General features: G+C 58.3%; 1 protein-coding gene across 3 annotated transcripts; it reads right to left on the reverse strand.

Moving 5' to 3' along the window:
- Positions 1-1,043: 1,043 nt before the first annotated feature.
- Positions 1,044-9,795, reverse strand: OPRD1 (opioid receptor delta 1). 3 transcript variants are annotated; one of them, XR_011905766.1, is made up of 4 exons: positions 9,433-9,795; positions 5,830-6,179; positions 3,297-5,256; positions 1,046-3,199 (listed from the first exon to the last, which is right to left on the reverse strand). XR_011905766.1 is itself a non-coding variant. In XM_072355522.1 (3 exons), the coding sequence occupies exons 1-3, from the start codon at positions 9,648-9,650 to the stop codon at positions 4,721-4,723; spliced, it is 1,104 nt and encodes a 367-aa protein (XP_072211623.1). In that variant the 5' UTR covers positions 9,651-9,795; the 3' UTR covers positions 1,044-4,720. The 3 variants fall into 3 exon arrangements, 2 of the variants coding, with proteins under 2 accessions (XP_072211623.1, XP_072211624.1); XM_072355522.1 differs by having other exon boundaries at positions 1,044-5,256; XM_072355523.1 differs by having other exon boundaries at positions 1,047-5,253.
- Between the last annotated feature and the right edge of the window lie 4,112 nt (positions 9,796-13,907).

Raw genomic sequence — 13,907 nt, forward strand, 5'->3', positions numbered from 1 at the left:
AGCTGTTATTTTTATACCCCTTCCAGCAAAAAATAGCAACCTTCCCCCCCCCTCAACACGCACACGCTTTGTGCTTTGCAGCCCTTCTCTGTGCCCGCTAACACTGCTGTGACACAGGGTTGGGGTGGATCCTTCCCATGTGCGTCTGCCCGCGTCGCCTGGCTGCCCCTATTTATAGCTCAGAGATGTGGAGGGAGGTAATCGAGGGAGACGTGGGGATCCTTCGGGGGCTGCGCTGGGAAGGAGGGTGTGTGGAAGGAGGGAGCTCCAGTCTGGGGGGTTGGGATGGGGTTGGGATTAGGTCAGATGGGATTTGAGTTGGGATTGGGATGGGATGAGATTTAGGTTGGAGGTCGAGGTGGGTTTTGGGGTTGGGATCGGGATGGGGTTGAATGGGATTTGGGTTCGATGGGATGAGGTTGAGGTTGGGATTAAGTTTGGGTGGGATTTAGGTTGGGGATGGGTTAGGGGTGAGATTGGGATGGGGATGAATGGGATTTGGGTTCGATGGGATGAGGTTGAGGTTGGGATTGAGTTTGGGTGGGATTTAGGTTGGGGATGGGTTAGGGGTGAGACTGGGATGGGGCTTAGGGTTGGGATGGGTTGGAGTCTGAATGGGTTGGGGTTGGAATTGGGATGGGATCAGATGGGATTTGGGTTGGGGGTGGGATTGGGATGGGGTTGAATGGAATTTGGGTTGGAATGGGAGGCAATTGGGGTTGGGTGGGATTGGAATGGTTGGCAGGATTTGGGTTGGGGTTGGGTTAGGTTGGGTTAAGTCGCCAGTAAGTCTGTGTTTGGATTCCTGATGCATTCCTTGGTGGTGTGAATGCCTCCCATATTGGATAATGCCTCCATGAAGGTGCCATCCTCTTGACAAGTTGGAAAGTGTTCTTAAGGTGAGGCCTTGAGTTCATCACTTTGGACAACCCCGAGCCCCTGTTTGGGGCCAAACTGCAGCCATTTGGGAACAAACCCCAGCAATCCCCATCCTGTTCCTGGGGAGGGAACGTCCCCCAGTCAGTGAGGAGCCTGCAGCACTTGTCAGAGTGAGGGGGCTTTATTGAGAAAGAGAGGAAAAACACGGATGGGGAGAACAATAGCACGAATAAAAGAGTTTAAATTTATCAGCAGCGATGAATCAACTCGCGTTGTCTTGGGAGCAGGAGTGACACTTCAATGGGACGCTGTGTGGGATTTGGGGAAGGGATGTGAAGGAAAACAGCGTAATTGAGGTAAGGGAAACGTCTCATTAACGCGGCTCTGCTGTGTGCAAGGGGATGGAGGAGGAGGAATTTGGGCACTGGGGTAGGATGGAGTGGGGATGAGCCCATCCCCATAGCAGCAATGGGGTCTGGGTTTGGTGCACGGCTGGGGTTTGCCCTCAATAACAGGCAGAAACGTTCATCCTTTGCACCGTGGGCTTTTAGCGTTGGTGGAGGGCGCTCAGGGCACATCCAGCATCACCTCCATCAGCCCCCTGCGTGGGGGGAACGCAGCCATCACATCCAGCACACGGCCGTGCTGTTGCGCATTGGAGCTGTGCGGGGTTTGCAGCTGGGAAAGGAGACAAAATGGAAAGCCTCAGTCATTATTCACGATGAGTTGGGTTCCTAAGTGAAGCCAGGAGCGTCTCTGAGAGCTGAAATGCATCCTGGGCTGCTCGGGGTGTGGGGGGGGGAGCTCTGCATCCACACCAAGTCGTGGCCATGTGCGTAATAATGCAATTAAGGCATTGCTGCAGACAAAGAACCCGGCGGCCGCGTCATCGATCACACTTATCAGAATGAAGCGTGCTGCACGAGGGCTCGTTATTTAATGGATCCATCAACAGAAAGGCGAAAAAGGGAAGCGTTCTAATAGCAAACGGCTCCTCGGGTTGCAAACGCCGGTCCCTGGAACTGCCTTCTGGCTGCACGCGGGCTGCGGGGAAGCGCCGTTCAGTGCCGGGGCATCGCTGCATCGCTCCGCTCTGCTCCTCCAGCAACGACCCCCCCGACCCCCCCACAGCGCTCCGGGACCGCCGGGCTCTGCTGCTCCCCATCACTGCGCCCACTAAGGTGGCAGAAAGAGATAAAGGCTTGAAAAAAGCCCCGACGCGAGGAGAGTTGCCGGCTCCGACGGCCCCTTCCCATCCGCTTCTGCGTTAAATCCTCATTTGCATTTAGATTACTCGGGTCGGGGCTGGATGCTGCGCCGCTGCAATAACGAGCACGGAGGGACCGGACCCATCGGTGCCATCGCTTCAGTGCGCTCAGCGCTGGGATCCCTGCGCTGCCCCCAAATGGCAGCCCCAGGGGGCGCAGACCCCCTCCACCCCCCCCCCAACCCCCGTCCCAGAGCATCCCTTCTCGTTTTCAGCTTTGGGGAATGGCAGCAGCGCTGGAAGCTCCTGACTCTCTTTTCTTTCCCAGAAGGTGCAGCTCCTGTACAGCAATGCCACCGAGTGATGAGGGCTGGGGGCTGCGGGGTCCCATTGCCATCCCTGGGACACAACGGAGGGGATGGGGACGTGGGGTCTGCCTATAGATAGAGCCACGTACACATATCTATGGGTGAGCGTGCAGAGTGCCCTCCCCGTGAGCATCCTGAGTTGGGTGGAAGGAGGGTTAAGTTTTTCCTCTGCTTTCTGTTGCTCCTCTGTCTGCATCCTGGGCTCCAGCTCTGCCAGAGCGTGGGTGACTTTAAAAAATAATGACCCAGAGCCTTTTAACCCACTTTAAGGGCATTGCAGCACGTTTTCCTGCAGGCTGAGAGAGCAGCAGGGCCCCGTGGGGTGGGAAACGGTCCTCATGGATGGAGCTGCGGTGGTGGGGTCACCTCCCTGTGTCCCTTGTGCTGCTGTACTCAGATCCCAGGGCACCTCAACCACACTGGGACACCCCGACCCTACAGGACATCCCAGCTCTACAGGGACATCCCAACACTTCAGGAACATGCCGATCCTATAGGGATATTCTAACCCTGCAGGGTCACCCCAGTCTTATGTCACCCCAGTCTTATGTCTCCAAACCCACAGGGCATCCCAAACCTACAGAGACATCCCAACCCCGTGGGACATCCCAATCCTTCAGAGACACCCCAACCACACCAGGACACCCCAACCCAACAAGACATCCTAATTCTACAGGGATACCCCAACCCTACAGAGATATTACAATCCCACATGATACCCCAATCCTATAGGGATATTCTAACCCTGCAGATACACACTCGTCCTAACACAGGACTACACCCCAACCCCACAGGGCATCCCAATCCTGTAGGACACCCTAATCCTTCAGGAACATTCTAACCCTACAGGGACAGCCCAATCTCACAGATACATCCCAAACACACAGGGATGCCCCAATCCTAAAGGAACATCCCAATCCTGCATGGACATCTCAACCCTACAGGGACATCCCAGCCCTGTAGGGTTCCCCAACCCTCCAGAGACACCCCAACCCTACAGGGACAGCCCAACCATACAAGGACAGTCCAATCATACAGGGACATCCCAACCCTGTAGGACACCCCAAACTCCTCATGGGACTGACACCCAGCCCAGTGGGAGGCACATGCAGACAAAGCATTGCAGTGCCCCAATGGTCCTTGATTTGAGATCCCAATGGGAATTTCAACCCCATTTGGCCCTTTGAAGAAGGAATCGGTCTCGGCTGCCTCATCAGCTCTGCCTTGCAGAGGGGCAGGCTGCAATCCCCGGCAGCTCTGCAGCAAGGTAAGGCTGGTGTGGAGAGGTAATGACCTTCATTAGGCTCAATTGATGCAACTGGAAAGAAACCAGAGCCAGGAGGCAGCCTCTCCTTCCAGCCCACGCGCCCCAGGTGCACCCGCTTGCCCGCCTGCTTCCTCCAGAGCCATCAATTTGTCCAATAAAGGCCATTAGTGCTCCTTCCCAGCCCCATCCTCCGTGGGCTGTGTGACCTCGTGGGCACAGAGCTGCTGCAGGAGGTGGAGGGGACAGAAGGTCAGCGAGCGGCACCAGGGACGCATCTGTCCCCATTTAGCAGCAGTAATGCAGTGCAGAGCCCTGGGGCTGATGTCTGCTGTGAGACTAGAGAGCTCTCATCGAGGTGCTGCTGAGGAACGGGGCATCCATCTGCGTGGTGCCGAGCACAAAACCCCAACCCTGCACTGGGCTCTGCCTCACGTGGCTGTGAGTGCATAAGCTGACAGTGCTGGAGAGGACGAGGGATGGATGCGCCTCCATAATCGTGTTAGTGCTGCGAGAAACTCCTCAAGTCCCCACCAATTGCTCAGTAATGAGATCTTCCTCGGGCTGGATGTCTCTGCAGCAGATAGATGGGAGCAGTACCTGCTGCCCTGTGGAATGCAGGAATGCAGCGTCGCCATGGGACTGGGATGGGAATGCTGTGCCTGCATTGCCAGCTTTGCACCCATGGGCAGAGTTGCCGGTGAGATCCCAATAGCACAACAAGAGCATCAACTCAAAAGTCCTCTCTGGGGCCAGAGCTGGCCTGCAGGCCTCCAATAAACCACTGCTCACCGACGGGGTTTTCCATGAGCAGAAAGACAACCCAAACCCTGCGCACGCAATGAGCGTCCTCTTGTGGCTCAGCGAGTCCCCACCAAGAAGAAAACTCTCTTTGCAGTCAGTTTGTGCTCAGTCCCAGCGGGGCTACAGCTCGGTGCTGGTCTCCTGGGTGACCTCTGAACGTGGCTCATCCCCAGCTCCCCGCTGCTCTCCCACGCCTAGTCATGCAGGCTGGCCTTGGCCGTCCGATGGGGCGCAGGTGGAGATGCGCTCCCGCGTGGTGTTCCGTCCTCGGGAGAAGCTGTTCTGCTCCACGCGGGTTCGGAAGGGCAGGCAGAACTCCCGGAAACACCTCTTGAAGTTCTCATCCAGGAAAGCATAAAGGACGGGGTTGAGGCTGCTGTTGGTGTAACCCAGAGCGATGCAGAAGTGCAGGCTGGCCACCACGTAAGGGTTCTTCTTGTCGATGTCCACCAGCGTCCAGACGATGACGAAGATATGGATGGGCGTCCAGCAGATGATGAAGGCTGCCACCACCACCAGCACCATGCGGGTGATGCGCCGCAGGTTGCGGTCCTTCTCCTTGGAGCCCGAGAGCAGACGGACGCTCTTCAGGCGTAGGATCATCAGCCCGTAGCAGATGGTGATGACCAGGATGGGAACCATGAAGGCGAAGATGAAGACGCAGATTTTGGTCACCGTGTCCCAGTAGATGGGAGGGTCGGGGAACTGCAGCGTGCACAGCACCGTTCCATCTGCTGCAAGAGAGACAGGAGACGGATTAAAACAGGGAGAGCAGATGGGGTGTCTGCTGGGAGCTGAATGTTTCTGCTCCATGGTGGCAGAGCGTCTCCATCCGTGCTACAACCACCAGGAGATGGATGCCCAAGTGCCACCTCCTTGCAGATTCCCATGGAGCTTTGTAGGATGCGGGAGGTGCCATCAAACTGGGGATCGTTCCCTGCAGAGCTTTCTGCAGCATCCCAGCCCTTGTGGTGGGCACGTCCCTATGACACCTTCCACTCCCAGCAGCCAGCAAACAGGAGCTGCAGAGATGGGCATGGGCCAGCTGCGGACTTCATTATATACCCAGTATACCCATTATACCCCAAGCACTGGGCACTGGCACCTGATTCACAGCTCAGGAGTGAACACCCGGGACTGTTCCCAACCTCTACAACCAAAATGGAAAGTAGCACCATGCCGGTTTTCCACCACGGGCATCACAAAGAGCTGAGCACCGAGGAGCACAAACATGGTACAGGACCAAGTGGCTCAGCGGGATGACCCCAGGAAGCACAGATGGGACCTTTCCACAGAAGCCCACTTGCCTTTTGACTTGGTGACCGCCATGACCATGATGGGCACCCCGATGATGGAGGAGAGCACCCAGATGCAGACGTTGATGATTTTGGCCTTGGCCGGCGTGCGGAAATCCAGCGCCTTGACCGGGTGACACACGGCCACGTAGCGGTCCACGCTCATCATGGTGAGGGTGAAGATGCTGGTGAACATGTTGTAGTAGTCGATGGAGAGCACGAGCTTGCAGAGCAGCTCCCCAAATGGCCAGGTCTCCATCAGGTACTTGGCACTCTGGAAGGGCAGCGTGCTGGTGGCCAACGCGTCGGCCAGCGCCAGGTTGAAGATGTAGATGTTGGTGGCTGTCTTCATCTTGGTGTACCTGAAGGGGAGGGCAGAGGTGGGGGCTGGCGGATGCTCTGGGAACCAGAAATGCTTCTGGTTTGAATTCCTATTGAATATGAAGGAGGGTGGAGAGAATCGCTGCGCAAACGTGGCACTGAGGGGGGTGGTCAGTGTGGGGATCTTGGGGGTCTTTTCCAACCTGGATGACTCCATGGTTCTATGAGTGGGGATGGTGGGGATGGGTTGAGGTTGGACTGGATGATCTTAGTGGTCTTTTCCAACTGTAATGATTGGATGTGCCCATCTGGGGAAGGGCCGGAGACTTGCTGCTGTGTTGAGTGAAGCCAAAGGAGCTTCTCCTACGCTCCTGGCCAGGGAAACAACCCTCATTCATCTGCCTTCCTCCCCTTGGAGATCAAAGCAACTCTGAAGAGCTTTTCAAATAAGTCTCTTTTCCAATTAAATCGATTTACTCCATTTCCCCGAATCAGCTGCACGATGTCCTTTACCTCCTGAAACCTCCTCTATCTGATTTTCCACCCAGTAAATCGTGATTATCCAGCCTGCTTCCCTGTCGAGTTTCCTTGCAGAAATTGGATCGATTACCCCGGAAACAGACCAGCTGGGAGCAGCACCACCAGCACGGCCAGAGCTGCTCCACGGGAGCCTTTGGAGAAGCCTGGCCCCCTGCATGGCAAAGGATCACAGGGACAATGGCTCTGCTGCTGGCACGCCAGCTCTGGTCCTCATCACATTGCGATAGGAGCAGTGCCTGGACCAGGTGCTGAGAGCTGAAGGTCCCCAAGGTCACAGTGCTCGGGGGGACCCCCGGGTTGTTTGTGGGGTGCTGGGGTCAGGGCTGTGCTTGCAGCTCTGTCCCCTCTATGTGCTCCTTCCCAGGCAACCCCACACCTCGGGGCATCCTCTGCAGCCCCCAGCTCATTGAGGTGCACCCTAATTGCTTAGCAAAGCATTTATGTGTGTGCATAAAGCTGCTTGCAGCATCCACAGGGGTCAGGCTGAGAAATGGGGGAGGGTACTGCACTGTGGATGATGGATTTGGCTCTGGGGCTTGTGGGGAGATGACCCTGGGGCTGTTGGGGCTCAGCTTAGGGAAGGACTCCATCATGCACAGAGCAAATTGGGGTGAGGTGGGGCTGCATTTCCTTTGGCTTTGCCCACCATCCGTCATGAGACCCCACCGGGGGGGGTGCAGCCCCGGGTTGTGCTGATGGAGCTGCAGAAATGGGGCTCTGCACAGCACTGAGCACATTCCTGCTGCAACCCGTTGCCTTGGGGGGATGGGGGGAGAACATTTGACTTGGATTTGCTCTTTAAGCACAACATGAATTTGAGATTTCCCTTTCCATCGCTCTTTGGCGAACGCACAATTCAGGGTTAAACAAAAACCGGAGGGGTTTCTGTTTGCTGTCAGTTTTTGTTCTGGCTCACCCAAGTTAAAAATAGCCATTCCAGGTAGATTCACACTTCTTTGATCTCTGCTTTTTGCACAAAGGGGACAAATGGGTGACTCGGGCCGTGCAGTGCTGGGTAAGCACTTCTGCATCCACTGCCAGATGTGCCCCCTCCTCTGGAGGGTGTTGGGAAGGATTCAGCACAGGGTTCAGCCCAATGCGGGGGTCCAGTGTGGTGAGCCCCCCTTCCAAACTGCCAGTGCCACCAGTGCTTGCAGGGGGGGCTTAAACACTGCAGAAGGTGTGATCTGTTGGGGGGGTGGCTGGGTTCTGGTTCTGGGCTCCCCTTTTGGCTGCTCTGGGCTTTGGGTTTTGGGTTGGATGGACTCCAGGGAGGAGGGATGGAGGTGTTGGGCTGTGCAAAGGGTCCTGCATGGGCTCACTCACCAGCACCCACAGCACACTGGGGAATGGGGTCCCCATGTCCCTGTGTCTCCATATCCCTGTGTCCCCATGTCCATGTGTCCCTATGTCCCCATTTCCCTGAGCCCTGCTGGTGCATCCCAGCCACAAACTCCCCTGCAGAGGGGTCTGGACCCAGACTGTGCTTACAGCCCCACTGACAGCCCCATCCCATGCAGCTTTCCCCCTGCAAAACCTACCCAACACAGATCAACCCACCCATGTAGCGAACTGCTCCGTCCTTAGCCTGCTTCCTGCCAAATGCACACAGACGCCCAAAGCTTGGAGACCTTCACTTTCAGGAGGCTGAGCCCCCACCTCGTACAACAAACCCCAGAGAAGCCCTCCAAGAACCATCAGAGGGGCTCAGAGGACAGTGCACATCCCCCCCCCCCCCCCATCAGAGATACAGCATCTGGGTCAGGAAGTGGGGGTCCAGAATCCATGGCTGTGTGCTCGTTTGTTAAGCACGGGCAGCAGACGGACCGTCTGAGTTTGCTGACTCGGATGCTGTTTGCCACATTCAGGCTTTTTCGATCTCAAAATGCCGTCCTTGCTCGCCGTGCTGAAGCAGCTGGAGGGGTCAAACGGTGTGTATCCCTCACTGGGTGTTTCCCCTACAGTTCTGCTTTGTTTTCTCCCCAGGGTCGGCTGTTTGACTGCTTTGTGTGGGTGAGAAACCCCTGCTGGTGCTGTGTCTGTGCTCCCCTGCCCGGCACGGGGCTGCAGGAAGGAGCTGCCTTTGTTCTTCAGGTGATGCTGCACCGAAGCCCAGGCAGCTGCCGTCCCTCCTCTGAGCTTTGGCATTGGCTTTGCATGCTGTTCCCTCTCTCACCACCCATTCTGAGGGCCCCAGGAGCCAGGTAGGAAGGTCACACCGCTGACCCAGTGCAATGGAAGTGCTGGGAATGGGGGGAAAGTGGGACAAAACGGGGAATCCCATACAACCCCCAGCTGCTGGCAGGGCTCCTGTGGGCCACAGAGCTGCCTTGTTCTGTATGAACAGGGTGGGACATGCATGGCCCTCTGTGGTCCCCCCCAGCCATGAAGGGCAGCAAGGGGATCCTACAGGGTACCCGCAGGAAGGAGGGGAACGGGACCCCCATACAACATGTCCTGCAGTGCTGTGTTGCTTCACACATGCACAGCCTGTGCTTTCTCTGTGTCCCCTCTTACCTGCACGCCCCACACACACCTGTGTGCTCACACGTGGCTGCATCACACCCAGCTCAGCGCTCCTGTCGGGCTCACCGTGCCCTGTGCACACCCACCCGCACTCCTGTGGTCACCTCAAGCACAGCGAGCACAGCGCACACTCACATCCCCATGCACTCTTGCACCCTTTGCACGCTCGCACCCACTGCACGCTCACCGCGTTGCACGCCCGCCCGCAGCCCCGTGCCCCCTTCTCACCGCACGATGCCGTACATCACCAACACGTTGCCCAGCAGCCCCACCACGCACACCACCGAGTACAGCGCGGTGATGACGATGGCGATGAGGATGGACGTGGCGTTTTTGGCCCGCGGCGGCCCCGTCTCATTGCCGCTGGCTCCGGGCAGGGCATCCCACGCGGTGCTGTTATCCCACGCCGCGGGCGGCTCCGTGGGCAGCTCCGTGTTCAGCTCCATGCCCCGCCGCTCCCGCACCGCGCAGACCCAACGCTGAGGGTTCGAGTCCCGCTCCCGCCCGGCTCCGCCGCCTCCCGCAGTCTCCTTATAGGGCCGCCGTGTGCCCCGAGCCACGTGGGGCCGGGGGCGGCCCTGCCTCCTTCTGTCGCCTCCTCCCGCACCCCCCCCCGGTCCCTACCTGCATCCCAGACCCCTCCCAGCACGAATCTCCGCGGTCCTTATTGCCCTCTGCCGCAGCCCACCCTTCCCCACGGTCCCTGCTCCATCCCCGTCCCTGCCGCCCCCACCTCGATCCCTGCTGCACCCCCACAGTGTGTCCCTGTTGCCCCCGACCCCGGTTCCTACGGCATCTCCACCCTTCCGGACCTCCCCCGGTTCCTGCTGCATCTCCCACTCTTCCTACCGAGCCCCCACGCCCGCTCCCTGTTGCCCCATCCCACTCCCTGCCGCCTTTCCCCGGAGCCACTGAGGGACCCCGACCATTCCGGGGGGGGTCTCAGTGCTGGGGAACATCGGGTTCGGTGCACACTGCGATACTGATCCGGTCTGCTTTTGTTTGGAAGAAGGCGGGGAGGGAAGGGAGGAGGGGGCAGGAAGGAGGGGAGAAGGAACGGGGGGAGGCAAACAGCCCCTGTCCCAACAGGGAAGCTGGGGGCTCCGAGATGGGATCGGTGATGCCCATGGGAACGGGGCTCCAAATGGTGTGGAAGCTCTGAATGGGATCGGGTCTGCAAATGGGATCGGGGCTCCAACAGGTCTGGGAACCCAGTGGGTTGTGCTGGGGGACTTATTCTCCTCTCGTGGGGTGTAAGGAAGCCCAGAGGTCGGCGGGATGGAGGCAGCCCACACTGCCCAGCTGCGGGTGCAATTCCTTTAGGTGGGGATATTTGCTCCCCCCAGAGCTCTGCTGCTTGTGGGTCGGACGTGGGGTAGGAGCAGCACATCACCCCACAGCCCGCAGCTCTCGGGATGCTTTGAGGTTTGCAGGGGAGCTATTGAGGAGCACCGCACACGCTGAGCCCTTCCCGCACCGGCAGCACCGGCACTCAGCCCTGAAGAGGAACACGGGCTGAGCTCCGCCGTTTGTTTTCCTACGTCAACAGCTCTGAGTGCTCTCCTACCTCTCGGGGCAGCTGCTGGGAGAGAACAAAGCCCGGCGTCAGGGGAGTCCAAAGCAGCTGAGCTCCTTCCCTGCCTCGCTCGGTGGCTTTGGGCAGCGTTACCCCTCGTCGGGGGGTTGCATGGGGAACCCCTGCCCGGTGCATTGGTGCTGCAGATAGTGGTGAGGTCACCGATATTGCCGGTGTCCCCAAGATGTTCTCACCTCCTGGTGGCAGTGCCAGCCCGCCCCATGAAAAACAGCCTGAAACGAAGGTGGTTGCTTCAGAGAAGGAGTATCAAACCTTCCCCCCCCCCCCCTTCCTCCCATCATCGTGCCTGGCCCCACAGCAGGGACGGGTGCGGGGCCAGCGCTCGGCTCGCAGGCACTGCCAGCATCGCACACCCATCAGTCCCTATGGGAGATTTGTTTTTCTCTGATTGTCGCTTATTTTTGGTATTTTCAGCCCCCCCTCAGGCTGACAATGGAGCTCTGATTGCACACTGGCAGCGGCCGCCCTGATTTGGGGAGCTGCAGCCGGGGATGCTCCCCCTCCCTTCTTCACCCCCCCCCCCCCCCAGCACTGCTTCCATGCGTTGCAGCATTCACATGGAGTGAGTCATCGGGCAGCGAGACATCCAGGGGGGACAGAGGCACGGCTTCCAAAGGGCACCACCACAGCCGTGTGTCTGTCTCCCTGTGGCTGCACATGGAACTTGTAGGTGTGAGCACTGCCCCCCAGCATTGGGACCCTCGGGTCACCCCTCTCCTGCTCACAGGGGAAGGCATACAAAGCATTCCCTTCTCTTTTTGCCTCCCCACCTCAATGCCCAGACACGAGGATGCTCAGCTGTGGCTCCTCGGTCCCCACAGCCTCAACCCACGCACCCACCTCCCCCGGGGAAGGAGGGGATGCGGGCTTTGATGTGGGGAATTCAGGTCAGCACTAACCCAGATCCATCCCCGCTGCTCTCCGTTCCCATCCCATTTCCCACCCCACTCTCCAGACTCTCCCCTTTATTTATTCATGTGCCTGCAGCTGTTCTCCCCACACCGATGGGGTTGTGGTTGGGAGAAGGCAGAGCGTGGCAGTGTTTGGCTGTGATTTGTGTTTGGAAACAAATATGGAGCACCTGCAGACCCGGCTGGCTTTAACAGCAGCAGCAGTTTGGGGAGGCTGCATTGCATCGTGCAAAGCCCTTCTTGTAGCTCCAGTGCATCCAGCAACACGGGTGAGCCATGGGAACCCACAGGCTTAGGAGTGGTATCTATAGGTGCAAGAGTGATAACCATGGATGTAAGGGTGGCACCCATGGATATAAGGGGGTATCCACAGGTGTAGGAGTGGCACCTATGGGTGTAGGGGTGGTACCCATGGATACTAGGGTGGTACTCATGGATATAAGGGTGGTACCCATGGATATTAGGGTGGTACCCATGGATATTAGGGTGGTACTCATGGATATAAGGGTGGTACCCATGGGTGTAGGGGTGGTACCCATTGATACAGGAGTGATACCCATGGATATAGGACAGCTCTACCAGCCCATCACCTGGATGAACAGCCTCCAATCGCACCGGGGGAGACTGAGGTTGGGCACTGGGAAGAGAGTCTTCACACAGAGGGGTCAGGCTCTGGATGCTGCTCCGGGAGGGGTGGTGGCACTGGGGGACCAGGCCCAGGGCTGGCAGCACGTGGCCGTGGGGCTGGATCCATGGGCAGGCAGCAGGGGGACTTTTTTCCCTCTCCGTAGCCGAGGTGCCTTATGAGCAGAGCGATTATTCTCTCTCCTTGTGCTTCTCTTTTCCTCCTTATCCAGGCGCATCCTCGGCGGGCCGGGATGAGTCACGGCGGCGGCAGCGCTGTAAGAGCATCAGCACACGATCCCCCCCGAGGCTCCGCGGCTCCGCATCGCCCTTCTCCAGCAGTTCCGCTCCGCACGCACGCAGCTCTCCGCCCTCGGGAAATGCCACGTCCTGCTGCCAGGTGGAGGGGCAGCGAGGTGGGTGCCGGCCCAGCAGGTGACATTGGGACCGCAGGAATGCAGCCCCAAACCAAATCCCTCCCCCCCACCCTCATACAACGCAGGAGCTCAGCGCCACAATCCTCAAGCAGCAGCGGTGAAGTCCCTAATGACACCCCCTGCACGGCCAGGCTGCTTTGCAGAGTGCAATTAATTAACGTTTGCAGCCCTGCCCCTTGCTGACCCTGCCAGACTCGGAGCAAATCGGCCGCTGCGGGTAACGGGTTTTATGCAGAAAGAGCCATTTCTGAGCTGGCTTTGGAAGTCAGGGGGGCTGACGGATGGTGCAGCCGCATGTTGGTAGCTGGGGCTCAACCAGAGCTCAGGGGAATGGGGCAGAGGTGCAGGGGGAGCAAAGCAGAGCTGTAGGGTCAGCACGGGCTGTGCTGTGCTGGCTGTGCATGTGTTGGGATGCTGCTGCTTTGGGGGCAGTGCAGGAGGGCTGGAAAACATACAGATGCTTCCCTTGTGCAGCACAAAGCCCGTCCCGTTGTGTGGATGGCACGGATGGGATGCAGAGGATGTGGGGACGGGGCATCAGGGTGAGCACCCAGCCCAGAGCAGGGCAAACCCCAAGAAATAAACGGGTGCATCCACAGCTCAGTGCTTCATTAGATCACTGCAGATCAATCTGCTGCTCTTAATTGCTGAGTGCCTGCCAGCTCCTGGTGGGGAGGATCACAGCGTCAGGTGGGGAAGCCAACGCTGCTGCAATCTTTCCCCCATTATTATTTAGGTCACCTAACCCCCATGCAAAGCTCAGGGGTGGGGGTTAACCCAATGGGGATGGGGGGGGGGGGGGTCTGCTTTGTGTTTGGGGGCAGAGCCAAAGCTGAGAGCTGGGGAAGGCTGCTGTGTGGGGTCAGCAAAGCCTGAAATCAGTATGTGCTGCATTGGGATCAGGGAGGGGAGTTTTGGGGGCTGCTCTTCATCTCATACATCCCCCGAACTCAGAGCATCCCGACCTTTAAGGACAGAGAAAAAAACTGCTGATGTTGCTGTGGGTAAACAGCAGCTGTGTCCCAGCACTGCACAGCATGCTACCCCCCCACACTCAGTGCCACCCCCCCCCCGGGTCCTCACTCCCTCCTAAACCCCCACAGTGCCTGACCTGGCAGTATGTATTAATGCAGC

Source organism: Excalfactoria chinensis, chromosome 22 (genome assembly GCF_039878825.1).
Source record: "Excalfactoria chinensis isolate bCotChi1 chromosome 22, bCotChi1.hap2, whole genome shotgun sequence".
In the NCBI taxonomy this organism is placed as follows: domain Eukaryota; kingdom Metazoa; phylum Chordata; class Aves; order Galliformes; family Phasianidae; genus Excalfactoria; species Excalfactoria chinensis.